General features: G+C 42.0%; 1 protein-coding gene across 4 annotated transcripts in view; it reads right to left on the bottom strand.

Annotated features, from left to right (window-relative positions):
• Positions 1-5,176: 5,176 nt before the first annotated feature.
• The window catches only part of DAB2 (DAB adaptor protein 2), a 55,303-nt gene continuing 37,532 nt past the window's right edge, over positions 5,177-22,947 (bottom strand). For 3 of the 4 annotated variants that reach the window (XM_047766626.1, XM_047766606.1, XM_047766616.1), the window contains 6 exons: positions 16,961-17,614; positions 15,817-15,976; positions 10,264-10,896; positions 9,133-9,242; positions 8,476-8,546; positions 5,177-6,920 (listed from right to left, as the gene is read on the bottom strand). In XM_047766626.1, coding sequence (XP_047622582.1) covers positions 8,481-8,546; positions 9,133-9,242; positions 10,264-10,896; positions 15,817-15,976; positions 16,961-17,614 — 1,623 coding nt within the window. In that variant the 3' untranslated portion in view covers positions 5,177-6,920; positions 8,476-8,480. The remainder of the gene's footprint in view (positions 6,921-8,475; positions 8,547-9,132; positions 9,243-10,263; positions 10,897-15,816; positions 15,977-16,960; positions 17,615-22,947) is intronic. The other variant, XM_047766637.1, reaches the window with a different exon arrangement.

Below are 22,947 nucleotides of genomic sequence, written 5' to 3'. Positions count from 1 at the left end.
GAAAATATTTTCAGGAGGCTCCAGTTTTGTGATAGCATATTGGTTATAGGAAGCATAAGAGGGGAGAAGTCTGGGAAGAGAGTACAGTGTGGGTGAATGTAAGATATGCCAACATGAAGGCAGTGGCACCAGTTTTTGGAGGCAGCGGAGTGGTTAAGTGGGTTAACCTGAGGTTAGATGCAAGGACACTGGAGCCTGGGTTGGGATTCCACTTTGGCCACTTCTTGGCCCTGTGACGTTGGACAGGTACTCAAGTTCTTTGTGCCTCTTCTATAAAATGTCCATGGGAGTAGCAGTCCACCTCATAGATTGATTCAACATGAAATTCAAGCTGTTTATTGTTACTCTCTCAGGAGAGCGTCTGCTCTTGGCAAATGCTGGGTAGGTGATCTCTGGGGACCATCCCCGAATCCACTACTATTGTTTCCCAAATCTGGCAGTGTTGTGCTTACAATGAAGTAAAACAAAGAGCTGCAAAGCACTTGAGTAAGTAATTACTCAGGAGTGTCACAGCCGTCCCCTCAGTACCCTTTCAGCTGCAATGGCACATCCTCTTAGGTTGTATTAACATTAAAGCCTCCTGTGCTGTGACTTGTTGCTCCCTGCTCCCTTCCATTTTATTATTTGTGGTAACCCTCATGGGACTAATACACAGAGACTAGTCCTCGGCTTTCTTTAGCTTCTACCTTCTAGTCAAGGTGCCTCACTATTAGCTGTGCTGACTGTGCTTGATGTGTGTGCCTGAGGGTGCTATGCTATGTAGCCAAAGGCTGCCAATATCTGCACTTGGAGGTTGGTCAACCTGGGGTTAATCTGTGACCCAGGCATGTGGGAAACACATTAGCTAACCCATCACCCGTTTCCAAGGTCCTCTTGCCAGGGCTGGCCTCACAGGCATGTCAAGTAGCACAGGGTTCGGCATTCAGGAGGGCCCCAGGCTTGCCTTCATGCTCTGCTGTTGCCATCTTGAAATTCTGACTTTTATGTTTGGACTTTTGAAAGCACAGTTTGATGGGGAAGTGGATCATGTGCAGAAATATGCAGTGTGTACCCCCCTTCCATGCCTCCCCACATGCACACAGTGTTTATGAAGCCCCATGAACATGGAATTCAGGTGGATTCATGATGTGTGTGCATTTGGTGACTTGGAGAAAAAGCGAATACAAGCTAAGTGTGTTATGTCTGAGTAAGTAGGGGGTGAAGTGGGAGGTGGGAGACATTGACAACCCTGAGAGGTCACAATCTGAACCAGAATTTGTTTCAAACACACCCCCCAAAAAACACTCACAAATGACCAAGAAACATTATCCTATCTTTTTTTTTTTTTTTTTTTTTGGTCTTTTTAGGGCCCAACTCATGGCATATGGAGGTTCCCAGGTCAGGGGTCTAATCAGAGCTGCAGTGAGACCTCCACCACCACCATGTGACATAGGATCTGAGCCACATCTTCGAGCTACGCCATAGCTCATGGCAATACCAGATCTTTAACCCATTCAGCGAGGCTGGGGATTGAACCTGCATCCTCATGGACAACATGTCGGATTCTTCACCCTCTGAGCCACAACAGGAACTCCTAATTTTTCTTTACTTGGAACAACATTAAATGGCAAATAAAATATATTAGGAGAGAGATTTGAGAAGAAAGGAAATAGTTTTATATATTATTGCCCTCAAGAGCACTTTTTCCCTGTTTTTTGAACAATGGATTCCTCCATTTTTATTTTGCCCTGGAACCTACAAATGACCAGCCCTGCCTCTTCTAATTACCATTACTCTAGAAGTTGGTAAAGCCAAAAGCATGACTTCCCTGCCTCCCTTGCAACTTACAGTGGCCATGTGACCACATTCTGGCCATTAAGCCACAGCTGAAATCTGCTGGAAAGCCTTGGGGGAAACTGAAATGCCTGGTACTAGGAGCAGACCTTGAACGTCATGCCTTTCCCTTTTGGCCCTTCCTTGAATGGTAACATTGCATTTGAAACTATGCAGCCATCTTGTGACTGTAAGCAAATCAAATTAAGAGACAGCCAAAAGCTACAAAAGTTGGAGTGAAAGCCAGGAGTCTGTGTCCTTGAGGGTCTTGCTGAGTTGCTAAGCCAACACCAGTAGTCAGCAATCTAGACTTTCATGGGAAAAAACATAACCCCCTACTAAATTTAGCCACCACGAGCCTCCCCATTCCTGTTGTCCATTCACTACCAATGGTCATGTGGCCTATGAATGGTCTGCCTGTGTCCAAGGTCTTTTGTCAAAAGAAGAGAATTCCTCCTGCTTTTAGCCCTGCTGTTTCCACCATCAGGACTCTACACCAGTTTCACAGGCCAGTGACAGAGGTGAGAAGGCAAATGTCTTACCAGTCCTTCTATTCTCTTCCTCTCCCCTCTCTGCTGGTTCCTGTCTCCCAACACTCCTCTTAGCTCCCCCCAAACAAAAGGTTCTGTGATGATCAATCATTGTAAGTAGGTACCTGGTGGAGGTAGCCTCGGACATACTCCAGAAACATCCAAAACACAGCCTCAGCCCAGTAGGGTCACCCTCTAACTTTTGGAACAGCAATCATTTTCCTTTCCTACAATTTGGGTAAAATAATAGTGATTGAAGTCAAGCAAATGAAAAAAAAAATTGACAGAAAACTCCATACTAACATAAGGAAAATTTAGTCATGAAAACTTTCAGAGGATTTTTTTTCCCCCTCCTTGTATAGCCACTTCATCTGTGTCCCCCCAGAAGCCCAGTCTCTTTGCCACCGAGCAGTCCACACATCCCTGGAGATTGGCCCTCATAGGATTTCAGCACATAGCACAAAACTATTTAAGCACATAGTTTTAGAGAAGCAAGGGACAATGAAGGGGCTCAGCCCCTCATTAAGTGAGATGACCCATGGCTGAGCCTTGTCTGTCAGCACTGCTGTAATTAGGACATGTTAACAGGGCTGCTGCCACACAGCTTGTGTGTGTCCCTGTGTGGCGTATCACCTTCGACCATGAGACTTACTTGTTTTTAACAGAAGGGAGTTCGTTAAAGCATAACATTTCCCAGCAAGAATTAGGTTTTTAATGATTGAGCAATCTCCTCCAACGGTTAAAATAGATTAAATATTCACCAGTGACTGTTGGAGAGCACCTGTCTTTCACCAGGAGACTTTGTAGTGAACCTGTTCTAGGAATATAGGTCAGAGTCCTCACTCCTCAGCTTACTGCAGGGTCAGCCAAACTCCTGAATGAGCCACATCCTCTGTTTTTTCCCCTCCTTGTGTTACTCACAGGAAAGACACAGGATCACACCACTCTGTCTGGGTCTGGAGATACCTCGGTTATCACTTGATGGGGGAGTCTGAAATCATTGACTGAGAAGCTCTCCCTACACAGCTGAATGAGACCTCAGCTTTGTCTCATTAGCCAGAAGGTGGTCACATGACCACAGTTAGGTACAAGGGAGGCTGGGGAAATCAAGCTTTTAGCTTTACCAACTTCTATAGAAAAGGTAGTTCGGGAGTTCCCGTCATGGCTCAGTGGTTAACGAATCTGACTAGGAACCATGAGCTTGCAGGTTCGATCCCTGGCCTTGCTCAGTGGGTTAATATTGTGGCATTGCCGTGAGCTGTGGTGTAGGTCGCAGACATGGCGCAAATCCTGGGCTCTGGTGTAGGCTGGCGGCTACAGCTCCGATTAGATCCCTAGCCTGGGAACGTCCATATGCTGCAGAAGCAGCCCCAGAAAAGGCAAAAAGGCAAAAAAAAAAAAAGTATTTCAGATGTACAGTTTTGCAATAAAATACCACGGAAACCATTCACTGAGAGTTGAAGCAGATTGTAGCCATTTTAAAGCACTGGATGACATTCTCAGATGAGCTGGAATGGTAACAGATCCCACCTGGCAGAATTACAGTAGCAGCAGAATGAAGTTATGTTGGGAAAAATGGTAAAGCCCTTCACAAATGCAAACTTATCTTGAGAAAAGTAATACTTTCTACCTTTGTCTTGCTTATATGTGAGGAATTGGGAGGCACGCTGGCTTAAAGTTCAGTGTTTAGCTTAGATCTATGAGACGCCTAAATGAAACCTTCTTCCAGGGATAACAGGGTTACCCCAAGAGCTGAACTTGCGGCCCGCTGAACATCACTGCTACTAAAGACTCTGAAAAGGAGGTCTGTTTTCACTTTGCAGGGACACTTCAGTAAGCACCTCCTTCTGCTGGGTCAACAGAAGTTCCTACTGCACTTAAGTTAGTGTTATCCCCTTGTACACATGAGCAAGGGTTAATCTCTGGTAAGATCTTGCTTAAGCCACATGGAAATATCACTGAGGTTCAGTGGCTTAGATATACTGCAGAGCATCCAGATAAGCCAGATAACTTGTGCAACATGCTCTTAGCAGCAGCCTTCTCCAGCTCATCTGTGGCTTAGTGGAAGCTGCTTATGTGTGGAGACTGTTTCTCTGTATTCTATTCATTGTTGCCAGAAAGACACCAAATGTTTCAGTTAAGGGGAAAGGTAAGGCAATACTGCCAAACACCCCATAACAGTAAATGTCAATCAATGACACCTACCCAGCCAAGTTCATCTTATTCCTTAGAGAAGTCAAAGTTAATACCAAGACTTCTATGCTCAAGCAAGGTCAGCCTTAGGGTCATCATTCCTGTGGCTCTAGGTCTTCTTGAAATGAATGAGAGCCTTGAACTTTTAAACAGGGGAGAGTGTTTAAGAGTGTCCTAGCGCTAAGGACATTTGATCGTTGGTCTACCCACCTCATTCAGAAGCTCTCCTGAGTCATCTACGCCAGCATGGACCAGCCCACACAGTTGTGTTTTGATGAGGTTAGACAGGGCCAAAGAGAGAATAGGGTAGACAAAGGGTAAAAGGCAGGAATCAAGAGTTCACTGATGAATTTTTTACTAGACATAATTGAGGTTGTTGTGGCATAGGTCTTATCCACTGGATTCCCATTAAACTTCTAGGGACGCAGTATGTATAGGTCTGAGAGAGGAAAAGAGAGGCTTAAAAGACATCAGATAGTAATTTTCCTGTGGTCCTCTTTCACGGATTTCCACATTTTCATTTTTGTGCCAGTCCAGAATGTATTACAACTAGCATTTGGTCACCTTATACTGGTATATTCTTATGCCTTGAGCCTATTACATCAGCTCAAGCTGAGGTCAAATAAACTGATGGTAACACATGAGATTCTGCATTCCAATTTATTGAAATGAGTAAATTTATAGCTTTCTTTGCATACAGAAAAGTGCACAAGAAAAGTATGTACAAAACAATTGTGTGGCTGGTCATCACTTTAAAACTTTTTCTACTTTCCAAAATTCAACTACCTAGAAATAACTGCCTCCAGTTTAGCACATTTAGGTATTTGGACATATAAAATATTTTTTCAAGTCTGTGTTGATAACGACTGAGTAGGAAGTCAGGTGGAAATTGATGCCATACACGATCAGCTATTACCAATAAACAGAAAACAATAGGACTTCAGCTTGGACTACTTGGGGCTAATCACAGGAGGTTCCAGAGGCCACCCTCTTGTTAAGAACCTGAGCAGTCACGCTCTTCTTCCACCTAAGGATAACATTGTATGTGGCTGATTAACATCCACAAGAACCTGAGCACTAGGGGTCAAGAGACAACATAAAAAGACCCGACATAAGACAAAGCAAAACACAACTCATTACGGCAAGAACATACCCTTCAGAACTGTGCCAACAATAGGACTGAAAATGAACTGGGAAAGTTTCCAAGGTTATGAGGAGAAAAATATTGCAGACATTAGATTTTTGACGATAAAATCAAACACTTGTTTTACAGCATCCTACTCCCACCCCCATTTATCTTCCTACTAACTATGGCATCAAGAAAGTTTTCCAGTTACTTGAGAAAGGTCTGGCATGACCCCAAATAAGCACCTAATATATTTGGCACTATCACATTTAACTCTGTGATGTGTTGCTCTTCGGAATACAGTCTTTCCTTCCTTGCTGAGTTGAGTTCAATTTTTCTTCAACATTAACTGCTCTTGAGGAACTTCAGCTCAAGAGGATGGCCTCCTATTCCATAGAGAGGATAAAGGTTGTGCCCACTTGCAAGTTACTGGGATTAGAGATTACTGAGAAGGTAGAGGCTTCAGATCTGTCAATCATTTGTCTTTGCTTTTGTTTTTTCCCCCCATAAAACTCTGTAGTTAGTGAAAGAGAGGTAATTTTATATGAACCTAGGAGCAAAAATGACCGAAAAGAGAATCGGAGGGAAAAGGAGGGGAGAGATGAGAAAGGGTTTTCCCTCATTTGCATTAGCCAGCAAAAGGCTGGAGAAAGATAGATCTTGCCCCTGAGAAGAGAATAATCTTCAAAAACAAGCTATACCTTTAAAAAGGTTCTTAGGTGTGTCAGATTCCAAAGTCCCTAAGGAAAAACTGGACTTGCTTCCATTTTACTTTAAGAATTCTAAGTGATGGTTTGAAGCAAGATTTTAAAAAGGTGCCTTGTTCTGCTACAATCTTTAGGTTCTATGCTCTGAAACAGAACCCCCAAACACTTTGAATAATGAGGATTTTAAAATTTATTCAAAACAGTATGATCTGAGGGGTTGTGGTGGTTGCGTTGCCCAACCAGAGGGTGCATGGCAAAGTGTTCTAGAAAGTTCTAGGGACGCAATAGGCAAGGGTTCAAATAGGGAAACTACTTCATTTACATTTAAGCTAGAGTTTAGGTTCTTAATTTATTTAAAGCCATAGATTCAGCTTAGCTAAACAGAAAGCAGAAGGCATGCTACAAGTGGAAGAGACAGCAAGAAATAAGGCAACAGATAATATGTCAAAGCTAGAACAAGGGCAGAGGTCAGGGCTTGTCTGCTTATTAGCTTTGTCCTTGACTACTAAGGCCAACCTTTTTGTTCCTCTGGATAGTCAGCAGGCCAAGTTCCTAGAGAAGTATGGAGAAGAAAAAAACCCTGGTTAGAAGTTTTTGATTGAGGATCAAGGTACTCAATCTTGTCGGTTATTCAAATGTCAGTATCTCCTGGGACTGATTCAAGAGGCTTTGATAAGATAACGGATTGTAGAACCTTAACGAACTGATTAACACAAGTACTCAATAATGTTAGCTATTTTCTCCCCTGACAGTTCTCCTCCCCACCAACCCCCAATATAAATTTAGCAGCTTAACCAAAATTATCCTTCCTTCATGACCTAAAGAAGAAAGGGCCTCCAAAAAGAATTCTCATCAATTCAATTTAGTGCAAGTAATCTTCCTAGGCTTTTAGTGGCGTTTATTCCTTTCTATTGGTTCCTGTACACCTCCCCTGGAGAGGAGGGAAGAATGTGTCTGCAAGACTTCCAGCCCTTCAATATGTTCAATATATTCCACTGCTTGATTAACATCAGCCATCATCTGGATGTTTGTAAAAATGAAGCATTTTCTCAGCACTGAGGGGGATTCCTTTGGGCTGGGGTCCAGGAATTTGCCTTTGTGGTTACCTCACTCAGGTCTCTGAAATCGGTTTTATGGAAAAGCACTTTAAGAAACACTGTAATTACAGAAGTGGGGTGAGGTGCAAATAAACTCAAATCTCATTTTTGGTAACAGATTTCAGATATTCACCTCTTTAAAATAATTAAATTCTAGATGGATCAAGACATAGTTTAGCAGTCTCACTTGAATGGGGGCAAGACTGAAAAAAAAGTGGGTTTGGGTTCTTTTCATTCTTCTTGTTGTTTGCCCCTTCCAGCTATACTCTACCTCCTGTAACATGCAGATAGACCTTTCCTCCACTAACTTCAATCTTTTAAGATTAGATAAAATTGTTTCTACTCACTGTTGAGAAAGACACACCCACTCCCCACCCCCTCCTGCCCATTCCCAGGTCTCTACCTACAGCGGTTAAATAACTCACCAAGGACAAAACCCACTAGCAGACTCATCTGAACTTAGACTGCTCTTGAAGGAGAGATGTGCAGTTGTCACTTCTTTTGGATTTAATACCACCGCACTGTGGCAAACTAATTTTGAGGCCCCTCACAAAGAAATACACATAGATTTGAGAGGCAGATGTGTTGTGATCATTATCTGTTTGGCAGACCTGGTTGGTGGCTTCAGAAGGTCTTCAGATTTTGAAGCTTCTATAGAGAACCAAGTGATTACTAGGAAGCTTTGCAATCACTTCAATACGAAGGTCAAACATCCAGAAGGCTGTTATGTGTTATACTGAGTTTTACTTCTCTACAGAAGTGAAATATCAAAAACACAGGATGATAGAAATCCATATGCATATGAGTAAACCACTGATTTTTGTATGTATAAGAATCCTATTCATAAATGCCCAGCCTAGTCATTAGTGAATTAAATATAGATTTCCATGTCTTTTACTTTTACATTACAGAGATTTAACTTCTTCCCAGATCTAAAATTAAAATTTCACCCTTACCCTCTGTGACACCCTTCCCCACCAAACCTAAGCTTAATAGGATCACCTACTTACAGGAGTTAGGCAAAAGGATTTCCAAACGGGTCCCTATATACATCGGAAGATGTCGGTTGAGGAGAAGCCATCTACAGAGATAAAAGCATCTCATCAATAACTATAATTGCAATAAGAAAACACCCAAAATTTTGACTTCTCAAATTCCTTTAAATATCATTTAGGTCATAGACGAATCAGATGGTATAAGTGTCTATGAAGATTTGTGTTTGCCTGCTTGTTACTGGTGATGCATATTTGTTATTTACATCAAAACCAAGATTTAGAATTATGTTTGCCTTCCCCCAAATATAAAATACTATTTTTTATGAGCTAAATAGTCAGGGTGGAAAATTAGGAACTTAAATATCTGAAAGATTTTTAAAGATAGTATCTCGGCTCAATTTTTTTTTTTTTTTTCAAAGTGCTTTCCTGAGCAAGGCTAAGTGAGATAAAAGGACTTTTTATATGAGGTTTGTTTCTCCAGTTCAGGAGAGTAGTTCCTGCAAAAATAATCTTTCCCCATTTTGAGCAGATGTTTACACTGTGCTGGTTCTCAATGGTAAATCATATTCAAGTGTCCTTTACAGACAAAGAGACAAGCAAAGTTAGTTCAAGGGGCAGTAACTCTATGTGGCATGTACTTGGGAACAATGGCTTCTAGCAGGCGATACTTACAGAGGCTTGTGATGAACGGAAAGGATCTTTAGAGAAGGGGTTCTCAAATGCAGTGTCAGCGGATTTGGTAACTGGCAGGGCACCTTGTCTGGGAGCTGGCTTTGGCAGTTCTAGAAGGTGAAAAAGCAGTCAGTAGACAAGTTTTCCCCAAATACGTACACAAGTCCTCCAGTCAGGCTTATCTTGGAAATCGAGTTCCATACTTTTGAAACTGACATCTGTGGAACAAAAATCGCTACCACATCCTGGGACTCTGGGTGATTATTACAGGCAAATTCATCCCTTCTTGGAAGAGGAAGCCATGCACATTCATTTGAAGTGGCAGAGCTTCAGAATTACCTCACTTAAAAGCACCTACATGGCAAAGCTTCATTAAGCCTTGAGGCCAATTCAGAAAAAAAGACTCCGAGAGATTAACTCACTCTGAAGACTAGCCAGCTAATACAGTATAGCTAGCATTCAAATGCTTGTTGCATGTCAAAGCCCTTTCTTTCTTCTACACTTTTTTAACTTTCCTTGTTAGATGAGTAGTATAGTCCAGACATACCTACTCATGAAAATCAGTCCTTTTCACACAGCCCTCCAGGTGTCACAACCCATTGAATTTCAGTAGCTCTTGGCAGCCTTTTAAAAAACCATCACAAGAGTTTGTATCTACTAAGCCCAAACTAGTAGATGCAAACTATTGCATTTGGAGTGGATAAGCAATGAGGTCCTGCTGTACACCACAGGGAACTATATCCAATTGCTTGTGATGGAACATGATGGAAGATAATATGAGATAAAGAGTGTATATATATATATATATATATATATATATATATATATATATATCTGGATCACTTTGCTGTACAGCAGAAACTGAGAGAACATTGTTAATCAACTACAATAAAAATTTTTTAAAAAAAGAATTGTCACAAGATGGCAGCATTGGGCCAGCCCCTAGAAACAGCTAAGGTAAACAGTTAACTCAGGTAAATGGTTGTTTCCATAATGCCTGATAAACAACCACAAAAAAAGCAAGAGTAAGGCTCCTGGTGGGTTGGAAGAGGGTTCTTCTGAGGGACTCTGTGGGCCCACATGACAGTGAAATACTTGTTGATCCAGCTGACAGAGAAGTAGGGAGCTTACCATTGATCTTTCTCAACAGCTGATTAGCGTCAAAGTCATCATGGTCTGCATTCTCCTGAGGAATGCCAACTTTGTTGTTGAAATAACTGGAGAAGGCACTTGAAGTCCCAGAGGAATTCTGTTCTCCCTTCCTGGCTGGCACCGTAGGTGGCTGCCGCAGCTGGAGGTCCTTAAACATTTCTTTCACTTCTTTGACTTCTTTGTCCCCAAGTGGGTCCAAGGCAACGAAGGCATCGCTGGAGATGTCCTTTGGAGGGCCAGTTCTGGGAGGTGGTTGGGGTGGAGAGGCCAGGAGAGAGGACAGCATGGGAGAGGGCTGGGCTGACACAGCAGGAGCTGGAAAAACATTGCTCTGAAAAGGATTTCCCAGAGGGCTGGTTGCTGACCAAGTATTAGGTGCTACAGATGCCGGTGGGCCCCACACTACAGGAGCTGGAGGGGACGTTGAGGCTGCAAAGGATGAAGGTTGGTTCCAACCTGGAACCGTTGGGCTTGTGGTATAGACAATGGGCTGACTGAATCCTGAAGGCTGACCAGCCATCATAGCACCCGTGACCATTGAAGTGGACTGACTGAAGACTAAAGATGCTGGGTTCCATGGTCCTGCCTGAGCAGGGATAACTGGCACACCACCTAAAGGAAGGAAGTGGAAGAAAGGACTTACCGGGAGACCAGCGTGAAGTGCACTCTTGAGTTTCAGAAAGCACAACTCTCCTGAGAGCATTTATAGAGAGCATTTACTTGCCAAGCCTTTATTAAGACTTGAGGCTGACATGGATTTTATCAGATGACATGGCCCTAAAGATTATTTAAGCTGTGGTGAGCATTTAAATGCTGCTTGCATTTTGAAGCCCTTTCTTTCTACCACACCTTTCACTTTCCTTATTAGATGGGTAATATAATCCATAAGTACGTAGTCATAAAAAAATGAGCCCTTCTCCTAAGTACATTGATATAACTCAAACAGGCAGAACAGAGCCTGTCAATAGCATGAACCTATATGTTGAGTAAATACATTTACACATATAAACTGTGCTGATTAGGAAGTAGTTAATTAAGATAACCCATTGGATACTCTTGAGTCATTGATTTAATTTTTTCATTTGGCAACTGGCTCATGTCCAGAGTCTTATGGAAACCAGCTATCAGGCATGTGTCTAAGGCTTTAACACGCTTGCATCCCAAAGAAACCATTTCAAAGTTTCCTTGCTTTTAAATGCTGCCAAGGTTGACACAGTTACATAAAAGGATGATAAAATTTGGTTGATGCCAAGACAGTTTTAGACTTTTATATTTAAAAATGGAGGAAAGGCTGGTTATCCTGGGAGAGCTGTTTCAAATAAAAGTGCTTCCTGCCATGTGTCACTCACAAAACTTTGCCAGAAGTTAGAAGAGATTATTTAAAAGAGGAAGAGAAGAAGAGGAGATAAAGTGAAGCAAGAAATCCTTTTGCAATGTAACTACCTGGCTGTGTTCAGGCATCTGCTCTTTATGGGGGAACAGATCTAGCACCTGCATCCTTGCCATGTTGATTCATAATTAGTTAAATCACTAAAATCCAGGTCTCTCCAATGTTAGCCCCATCTTCTTCTTCTTCTTTTTTAAACACACTCTATATTCATTTATTTATTTATAATTAATTAATAAATTATTTTGGCCATGCCCCAGGCATGCAGAAGTTCCCTGGGCCAGGGGTTAAACCCACACCATAGCAGTGACCCAGGCCACAGCAGTGACAATGCTGGATCCTTAACCACTAGGCCACCAAGAGACTCCAGCCCCTGTCTTCTTGAGAAGCTCATTCCCCACATCTTTTTCTAATACATAGGACATTTTCTCTTCTGCCTCCTCCCATGTATATTAATGACCCATTAAACCATCACCACTAACAGAAAACCTAAATTTAGCCTCATACCTATTCACAAATGATGCTCTGCTCTCAAAACCTATCTGCTTTGAGCTTTGGAGCAAAACATTCTTTTCTTTTTTTTTACTTTGCTAAGTTTTATTGAAGTATAGCTGATTGGAGCAGAGAATTCTTTATGTAGGAAAGTTTTCTAACCAATGTAGGAAAAGGCCTTAAAACTCTGGTTAGGAATGTTTTTATTTCCAGAGTGAGAAATATTTTGAAAATGGTGTTCAGGAACTGATGAAACAAGACATTCTATCTTGAATTTTTCTTAGGATTGGAGACAGGGTGTTACTTGATTCAACTCTGTCATCATGAACACTAGCCATCTGGCCATGAACACATAAGGTGTGCTCACAGAGAGTGGTTCAGATCAGAAAGAGGCATCTTGCTAAACTAACATACTTATTTTTGAGGAAAGGCAACTAGATAAAAGAATACTAATTGTTAAAATTGGGAAGGTCACAGTCTGTGATATCTAGAGATAAAACTCAGGCATACCACCTCCAAATCCAGCGCCCTATCCTCCTGTTCTGTATCCTTTGCATCAAGGAACAGAACTCTATTTTTTATTGGAATGTTAATTCAAAAAGTTATTATACATATTCGGAAATTAGACCTCATTTACACTCAAGAATATACATACAGGCAGACCTCAAAGATATCACGTGGTTGGTCCCAAACCAGTGCTGTAAAGGGAATATGGCAATAAAGTGAGTCACACAAATTTTTTTGGCTTCCCAATGAATATAAAAGTTATTTTTACACTATATGGTAGTCTATTAAATGTGTAGTAGTGTTTTGTCTAAAAAAACCCAATGTACATGGAGTTTCTGTTGCGGCGTAGCAGAAACAAATCCGACTAGGAACCATGAGGTTTCGGGTTTGATCCCTGGCCTCACTCAGTGGGTTAAGGATCTGGCATTGCTATGAGCTGTGGTGTAGGCTCAGATCCGGCATTGCTGTGGCTCTGGCGTAGGCTGGTGGCTACAGCTCCAATTAGACCCTAGCCTGAGAACCTCCATATGCCGTGGGCGCAGCCCTTAAAGACAAAAAAACAACAACAACAAAAAAAACCCAACAGAATCCCTCCCAAAAAACAAATTAAAAAAAAACAATCTACATACCTTAATTTAAAAACACTTTATTGTTAAAAAATGCTAACCATCATCTGAGCCTTCAGTAAGTCATAACCTTTTTGCAACAGTAACATCACAGACCATCAGTCACAGATCAATATAAGAATAATTAAAAAGTTTGAAATATTGCAGGAATTGGCAAACTGTGACAGGGAGACATGAGGTGAGCAAATGCTATTGGAAAAATGGTGCTGATAGACTTGCTCGAGGGCTGCCACAAACCTTCAATTGTAAAAAACTATCTTCAAAGCACAATAGAATGAAGTGCATGGAATAAAATGAGGTATGCCTGTATTTCTTTCACAACCAATCAAGGGAAAAATTCTCTTTGATTCTATAATAAAGGCTTCTAGAAGTGGGTTGAGTTTGAACGAAGTTATGGCTAGCATTTAAAAACACATTATTTAAACTTTATTAACTGAAGCCAGAGTCATTCACTAATGATTCACATCAATTAACTGTGCAAACTGGGTAGAGTTTTGTCATCTTTCGTGGTGGATGACTTGTCTTCCCTTAGGAAAATGTGTGGCTTTAGTCATAGATGGCATTAATGGGAATGGCGGTAAAAGAGAAAAATATATTGCCAGGAATGAAACAGTGTATACTTTGTGTATACTCCTGGTGTATACTTAGGGCAGCCTTCCTTCACATCTATCATATTCCATGCACTGGGTTTTCAAGATCCTCAAGGCCCCACTCTAGAAAGTAGAGGCAGAAGGTAAGGAAAAAGAAAGTGTGGGTACAAAAAGTTAATTTTAGTATCTCCTGATCTAGATTAAAACACAGGGCAGCCAGTCAAAGCCAAAGGCTCAGCTTTCTACCATACCCTTTCCCCACCCCCAGTTCTCCAAGGAGACAGTTGCCCAGCTGGGCCAGACCTACAACCTTCCATGGCTTGGCTGAGGATCCCTGCTAGTGGACAGGGGCTATACTGTAGGGCTCAGTCTGAGTCCTATGTCCAAACCTGGAAGACTCATCAGTATTCTGCAGTTGTCTACCCCAAGGCCTCCACAGGGGCACCTCGCCAGAAAGCTTCACTTCGTCTGAATAAATTAACAGTTATAGGGTCCAGCTGTATTTTCAGTCTGACTTGTTAAATATTGGCTATAAAAATTCTTCAGAGCATTGATATCAGACTACAAAGCTCTGTGAAATGATCTAGTGGCAGGCACTACAGGCAGACTCTCTGCCCTTCTGCAGGGAAAGCACCATGCAGATCACTCAGGGGTACAGGAAAAAGAGATACAGAAAGGGGCAGACCCCAAGGATAGGAAGGGCTCAGGGAGAGTCTCCTGGTGGTGCAGATGCAAGTATAGACCTGAAACGAGTTGGCTTCTCACCCCCGAAGGGATTTCAGCCGCTCAGCAGTTGGGAAACTACCCCTCTCTTGCCACCATCCTCCAGATAGGATTGAACAGATTTAATGTGACAGAACCAAAATATTTTCCTTTGCAGGAAAACAGCAGGAACAAAGAGCCCTGATGATCGACTCTGCAGGAGGCAGAGAAAACCAAGATCCCTGGTCAAATTTTATAAAACAGGAACCGAGAGTCCCTCTTCATCTATAGCCACTCTCAACCCCCTCCCAAGGCGGAGTCCATTTGGAGCTTGTAGAGATGCCAAGAAGTGGAAAAACAAAGAGAACCCCCAGCAGGACGGCAACGACTATTGTGAGGATTCTGAAGACTGTACCGTGGAGGCTGCGGGCAAAGAGGGGCAGGACCAGCCCTCAGCCTAGTGGCCTTTCCCCAGTGTCCTGCCACAGAGTGGCTTACATGAGCTAATGACGCATCTTTGAATGACGGCAGTAGCACTTTGTAGGTATCTGATAAAATTCCATCTCTTCCCTTGTTTCTGTGTTCTTTTCAACTTCAAGTTTCTATACTTATCTTTTTACTCCAGCAACAGACTCAACTGGCCAAAATATTGGCAAGGAGTTGCTAAGGCTCCAGTAGAGAGACTGATCAGGATATCTTTTCAGTTTCACACCCACCACATGCCTAGGAATAGAGCTGGGCTCAGAACCCGGGACTTTCGTTCAGACTTACACTTGCTTCAGGTTTAACTTGGGGTAAATATCCTTTCCAAGAGGGCTAGTCGTTTCATAGGGGCTAGAGCTTCCATTTAGTAATGGCAAATTACATGGAAGACATGCATGTAGCTACTTTTTCAAATCGAGACAATGGCCAAGGCTCTCTCAGCCTTAGTGAAGCTGGTCTGAGTTCCAGAATCCTTACAACTGTCTTCAGTAAGCCAGGAGCAGTTGGTTCAGGTGAAGGGAATACTGAAAAAGGACTTCTTCTCACATGCCAACTCAAGGAGCCAAATTCCAGTTACAAGTGGAGAGTACCAAATGGGGGTGGTTACAGAGGTAAAAGCTCCCCAGGATGCTCAAATCATATGCCGCAGGAAACTCTATGGCTAGGAAGTGCTTTCTTCCTCTGAATTGTCATCTTACGAGTGAAAGTAACAGAGATAAACCTAACTGCATCTCTAGACACCTACCTAGACCCACAAGGGGCCCCAATGGGGCAGAAACACTTGTTTTGAAGAGATCCAGAGGGTTGGTCTGTAGGGTTGCAGGTTGTCCTGTAGATGTCTGGCCTGGAGGTTCTGAGACAGGAGGAGCAAAGATGTCTGATGCAAGTAAGTCTTTTGCTGGAGACTGACAAGGCAGAGAGGGACACAGAGTAGTTATTTAGTAACAGAGAAATACAGTTCTTTTCTCTTCCCTACTCTGTGCTCTGAATTTGGGAGCACCAAAAGAAAAACTTTTCCCCCTTTTTGATAAATGACTACAAAAACCAAATAGATAGAGGAAAAAAAAAAAAAAGACACAGATCCCGGCAACAGACAGAATATTGGGTCTTGGTGTGAATGCAATGGAGGCCTCTCAGAGTGAAGTCTATTTTGCTCATTTACACATTTGAATCTGTCTGGTCTCCTTATCAGCTGAAAGCGTGAAGCTGGGAAAGGAAGGACAACTATAAGTACATGGCCTAAATATTTTGGTCTTTCTCCTGGATTTAAATCATTCTGCAAGAAGGTAATACAGGAGTCTAATCATTATTAGGTCAGCTTGCATATTCCAATGAGATTTTTTCAAATGAAACTTATATAAACCACATTTTAAATTGCTTTTGAAGGAAGTGGCAATAATAAACATATAAGTTTCTCTTAAGACAATGGATTACTCAGTCATTAGTCAGAGGAGACAAACTCAAGAATTTTATACCACCATCTTGGACGTGAACGCAGTATGAGGGGGCATGGGGCGTGTATTAGTATGGGGAAGGTACACAAGGAATCACAGGAGCCCTTGCCCTCCCCTCCCAGCACATGATGATCAAACTTACCAGAGGTACAGAAGCATAGCAGCATTAAAAATGGAAAAACTTGTGTTTAGTTAATAATACGTGACAAGACATGCAAACGGAAAGCAGGCTGTGACAAACACTGCCGAGCGAGAAGCTTAAAAAGGGTGCCGATTAGAGGCAAGTATTCCTGGAGAACGATGTGCCTTATCCCACCTTCTATTTTACAGCCACACAGGAAACTATAATAGCAGCAGGAAAGCGAGCTTGCATCACACCACCCTTTGGTACCGAACATGCATTCTGCCAATGGATATGTGGAGAAGACAATTCACCTTAGCAGTCCTTCTGCCTCTTCCTGGTTTGGTACTTTGTGGAGGTGGGATAATGGCTATGGAGTCATGTGGTGAGGACTGGACAGAGCTTTCCAAGTCCTGCTTTACGCCATTCGGGACGGGCAGTCCTTGGGGAGGGCTTCCCACAAAAGGGTTCGGGGAGGATTTGGTATGGAGGCCGTTCTGTTCTCTTTCAGACACCCCATTGTGAGTTCTCACTGCTGGCTGTGTTTGCGGACTTGATAAGGGCCACGGGCCTGCCTGCGCTTCCTGTTTGCCAGTCCGGTTAGAGATCTGGTCAAATTGCTGCCCAAAGTAATCAACATCCCCGTTCAGGGGCCCATTACTCAGAGGGGTGGCCGAGCTACTCAAATTCTCTTTCTTCTGATCTGAAGATTTGAGAGAATCGGACGAAGAGGGTGTCGATTGGTCTGGCTGTGCAAAAGGATCGTCACGGAAAGGATCAGGATTAGGGGTGGGAAAGAAGTTGAGATTGGCAGAAAAGGCATTTTCAGGCAAGAAAGACGCCTGAGGCTTTGGTCGAGGAAGAGAGCAGGAGGTGATGCCATTTGTTAAGAATAGATTTTCTCGTAAAGAATTCTGATTGGTGTCGATTTCAGAGTTTAGATCCACTAACAGGATATCTTTGCTTTCCTAGCACATTTGGAAAGAAAGAAAAAAAAAAAGAGTGTTAGTCCACGTTGTGACTTTAAATAAGAAAGACCAGGATTATCAAAATTTCCATTAGACTTCTGTCTTACAGGTTGACCATTACCTCTTCCGACAGATCTCCAAGTGCATTGTTTACTAGATGCAGAATAGGTCCTCCCTGCCCCTCCTGGGTCCTTTTAATTAAGTTTCAACTTCATTGGCCCTTCATTAAGTGAAATCTTGCTGTTGTTTACTTTATTCATGTTCCCTTAACCCTTTCATTCTGGCTGACTTCATAATTGTGGTTGTTTCAATTCATGCCTTTGAAAGTCTTCAAGGGAATTGACTTTATGTTACTCTAAGTGGTGATCTAACTATATTGACCTCAGAAGCCTAGCCCAATCTCCTACCTGATGCACAGTCCCTTCTATTATACCCCTGGAGTCACGTAACATCCCTTCTTTTAAATGAGCAAATTCCCTGGCTGACGACTTCATCTTTTATAGTTCTGGTTATAACGTTTAAGGTCAAATATTTCACTGCAACTGGTCTTTCCTCTAGGGGAGGCAAAAAAGATTTTCCCCTCCCATCACAGCCTGCTAGGTATGCCTCTTTAAAAACTCAAGGATCTTTTTGAAGCTGTTGCCAAATTGGGTCTCAAATCTTCATCATCCTAGTCTCTCCCCTGGACATACCCTTCTGTCCATGTCCTTTTAAGAAGGTGGTACTCAACATACTGATATAATCTAACAGAATCTATCACATTAACCTCTCATATTTGTACCTTTTTTCAGAATACAGCTTAGAGTTACCAGTGTTGTGACAGTAATCTCATCTACTTAGTGGGTAAATTCAAGTAATTTTTAACTCATCTTTAATTTATGCATAAGGAAACCTTTACATAGAAAGTGGAGATAAGGGTTTAAGAGTTAATTTGTAGGACATAGCAAATGCATAACTCTACAAATTCTAATCCTTTTCTATCATTTTTCAGGTAGGTTAATTATCTGGACTCAGGAATTCCTGTTGTGGCGCAGTGGAAATGAATCTGGCTAGGAACCATGAGGTTGCAGGTTTGATCCCTGGCCTTGCTCAGCGGGTTAAGGATCTGGTGTTGCTGTGACCTGTGGAGTAGGCTGTAGATGTGGCTTGGATCCAGCATTGCTCTGGCTGTGGTATAGGCTGGCATCTGTAGCTCTGATTGGACCCCTATCGTGGGAGCCTCCATATGCCGTGCATTCAGCCCTAAAAAGCCAAAAAAAGAAAAAAAAGAAAAAAAAAGAAAAAGAAAAAGAAATTATTTGGATTCTTAGCTATCGGAGAAGACATCCTTCTCGGCATAAAAGCAGCAAATTTGATAAACCTGACGTGTCTTTATTCAGGTTAATGACACAACTAATTAGGATTCACCCTGGGATATAGATGTCATACTGACAGACCTTCCTTCTGACTGACTTTGATCAATTAAATAATTAACTGTGCTAGCTACAGAAGAATATAAACAATAAAAACCACCTAGCTGAAATGGAAGTTAGTTTTCTAGCATTGTCCTTGGCCGACTACTAAACATTTTGGTCATCGGGACAATGATCAAGACGACCTCAAGGGGACATAAAATCTCAAACTATTTTTTTTAAAAAAAGAGAGAGAGACGAAATAGGCCTCCTTGGCTTTAAAAGAATAATTCTTTTTTAAAGTTTAGGTCCTAAATCAGACTTAATTAGTATTCTACCATCTTCCTTTATTGTTTGGTATAAAGACACAATTTTTAGAAGCCAAATTTTCTCTTTATAACCAGAAGAACTTGTCAGAAGACAGCTTGTAATTAAAAAAAATTTTTTTAAATCAAAGGAATTGATTGGAAGACTTCTTAATGGAGGGATCTTTAATAATCAAAAGGTAGGACAAAACGTATTACGAAAGCTTGTGATTGCAATATTTATTCATTTATTATGAGCCACCTCTGGGTTAGAACAGTTGGGTGTTCACAGCTGGTAGAGTTCTCCTTCAAATACTTGAGAAGAAGTTCTGAGGACACCAAACAGGAACCACAATGTTAGGCTTCTGAATAGCCACCCTATAAGTAAAATGTATAAGGCTCTCCTCAGGTTGAGTTTGTTGTTAATCCAGGATTAAGAGTCTAGCTCCACAGACTGCAACTGAAAGATATAAGACTCCTCATCCACCCCCTTGGTCAGAATTTCATTAATTCTTTGTGGGACTGTAAACACTGTACCCACTTGGCTGACATGTGAGCTCCTGAGAGATGAGGACTCGATGAGTGTGAAAGAAATATAGTCTCTGCTCTTAAGGGGTTCCAGTAAGAGGGGCAAACAGACAACCAAGGAGGTGTCAGGGCAGGCAAGGTTTTCATTGCTGAGTACCATAGACTGGTTCTTCTCCAGGTAGCTCACCTTGCCTAACCATTCCAGCCTACCAAATCCTGGACCTCCCTACTCAAAGCCTTCAGCGGCTTCTGGCCACTGCCCTATATTAAAACAAGCTTCATTAGCCAGACTTTCAAAATGACCCGCAGTGGTATCTCATTTACTTTTAGCCTAACTACTCTCTATTTTCCTATATACTTCAAAGACCCAATTCAAGTACAGATTCTTTTTTTTTGTCTTTTTGCCATTTCTTGGGCTGTACCAGTGGCATATGGAGGTTCCCAGGTTAGGGGTGCAATTGGAGCTGTAGCCACCAGCCTACACCAGAGCCACAGAAACTCAGGATCCGAGTTGCATTTGCAACCTACACCACAGCACATGGCAACACCAGATCCTTAACCCACTGAGCAAGGCCAGGGATCGAACCAGCAACCTCATGGTTCCTAGTCGGATTTGTTAACCACTGCGCCACGACGGGAACTCCTCAAGTTCAGAATCTTTACAAAGTATTTCCCCATCGACCCTTCTATTCAGCTTCACTGTGCCCACCCATGGCATCTTATGTACACACTATGCTTTGAATCCTCATCTCATCCTCGCACCAGATTTGATGGGGGAACCACATCTTTTGTTCTTTTCATAATGGCCATGCTTTTAAATAGTGAATTTAAAAAAGTTAGGGATCGTGTCTTTTTGTTCTTTGTTTTCTTTTTTTTCAAATGGTTTTTCAAGAAATGTGGGAAAATATTATTCAAGTGGTTTTCTGATTTAAAAAAATTACATTCTAGATGATGCCGCTTAGTTTGCAATATGAGCTTTATCTGAAATGCAAAAAGCTGTTCTGTATAAATGTTGCGGGAGGGACAGAAGGGACAGGGAACCACTAACAAAGTCTAGGTAATTCTAGGTAATTTAGATTTCTGCCTCTTTTCTTTTCTTCCTTCCTTCTTTCCTTCCTTCCTTCCTTCCCTCCTTCCTTTTTTTTTTTTTTTTTCTTTTTAGCGCTGCACCCTTGGCATATGGAAGTTCCCAGGCTAGGGGTTGAATAAGAGCTATAGCTGCCAGCCTACACCACAGCTCACAGTAACGCCAGATCCTTAACCCACTGAGGGGCCAGGGATCAAACCTGCATCCTCGTGGATACTAGTTGGCTTCATTACCACTGAGCCATGACAGGAACTCCAGATTTCTGCTTTTTTTCATCTCTTCTAGAACAACTGTGGTGAGATTTCAAAATTTTTAAATATGCTGGTTTTACTGAGTAGAGATAAATCTATTTTGCCACCTATGAATATGAAGTCAGTATGTAAGAACACACTGGTAAAGTCTAATTAGCACTCCTAGCATTCTTTTACTCAGCAGATAGCATCACTTTGATGGTATTTTTATCATTCTGATTTACTATTAGTTTAATTGAAACTTGCATTTTATTTCTATTTACCAAAAATTCTTAGAATGCATGAAATTTAATGTAAATGAGACTCAGGATTACTCATGCTGTTTTTCATTTCCTTTTTTAGAACTTTCTAGAAGTCTACAGAAGGAGATTTAATAGTGCTTCCTCGCCTATCCCAGTAGAATTCTACATTAGAGCTTGAGTGTTTTGATCTATTTCAACATACTACTTGCAGGTTTTTGTTTTTGTTTTTGTTTTGTCATTGTTTGTTTCTTTTTTTCCTTTTTGGCCACACCTGCAGCATGTGGAAATTCCCGAACCAGAGATCAAAGTGGTGCCACAGCAGCAACCCCAGCCGCTGCAGTGACAGTGCTGGATCCCTAACCTGCTGCACCACAAGGGAACTCCATAATATACTTCTTGTTTGAAAATCAGTTATGCTTGGAAAAAGGTCATTCAGATATCAATTTACTTTGGGAAAGAAGCTACTCATGGAGGAGAGGGCAGAGTTGCCTAGGAATCTAAAACCCCAGATCTAGGATGGGCCTTTTAGGATTTTCTAATCTGCTATTTCAAAACATTTATCCTTATAATGGTAACAAACGTTATGAAGAATGAAAGGTTTTATAGACAAATGAGTTAGGACTCACTGCTTGAAAGAACATTAAACAGGCTTCTCTATTGCAGGTTTTTAGGACCTCTCAAACGCTATATTAAGCACTGTGAATCTCTTGCAGTTGGGAGCAGAGAAGAGTGTCTGCATGCCCTGGTCCTCCACATCTCACCGGGCCTGGGCATTTGTGTGAAATTTCACAGGCCTGCCATTCTCTGCAATACCCCAGCAAGTGAGATTTTTATCCAGCCCTCAATCTGCTGTCCCTTTAATTCCGATGACCCTCTTGGTCAAGAGGCTTGCCTGATAAGTCCCTGTTGGAAGAAACTCCTAGATAGACATTCTCCCCATCGTTCTAGACTGCTGCCTTTTTGTCTAGTTATTTCCCTCTATTCAAGTCCAGAAACTCACTTACTCAGAGGCATTATCTGAACCTCTAGACGAGATAAATACCTTGTAACATCAACTGTTAGGCTTTGGGATTAGTTTTAAGGTTAGCCTCCCTGCTAGACAGTAAACTCCATGATGTCACTGACATTATGAATCTCAATGCTGTGTCCTGCAAATAGCAAGTACTCAAGAAACTGTTAAATAAATAAAATAAACTGTAAGAAGTTTTTCAAAATTACGAGTGTTCCTGTCGTGAAGCAGCGGAAACAAATCTGACTAGAAACCACGAGGTTGCAGGTTCTATCCCTGGCCTCACTCAGAGGGTTAAAGATCTGGCGTTGCCGTGAGCTGTGATGTAGGTCGAAGATGTGGCTCAGATCCTACATTTCTCTGGTTATGGTGTAGGCCAGCAGCTGTAGCTCCAACTTCACCCCTAGCCTGGGAACCTCCATATGCTGCAGGTGTGGGCCTAAAAAGCAAAACAAAACAAAAACAACCCCCCACCCCCCCAAAAAAAATCATGAGTAACTTCACTTGAGGCTTGTTTTGG

Source organism: Phacochoerus africanus, chromosome 1 (genome assembly GCF_016906955.1).
Source record: "Phacochoerus africanus isolate WHEZ1 chromosome 1, ROS_Pafr_v1, whole genome shotgun sequence".
Classification (NCBI taxonomy): domain Eukaryota; kingdom Metazoa; phylum Chordata; class Mammalia; order Artiodactyla; family Suidae; genus Phacochoerus; species Phacochoerus africanus.
The sequence above is the reverse complement of the archived record's forward strand: the minus strand, read 5'-3'. Positions and strand labels throughout refer to the sequence as shown.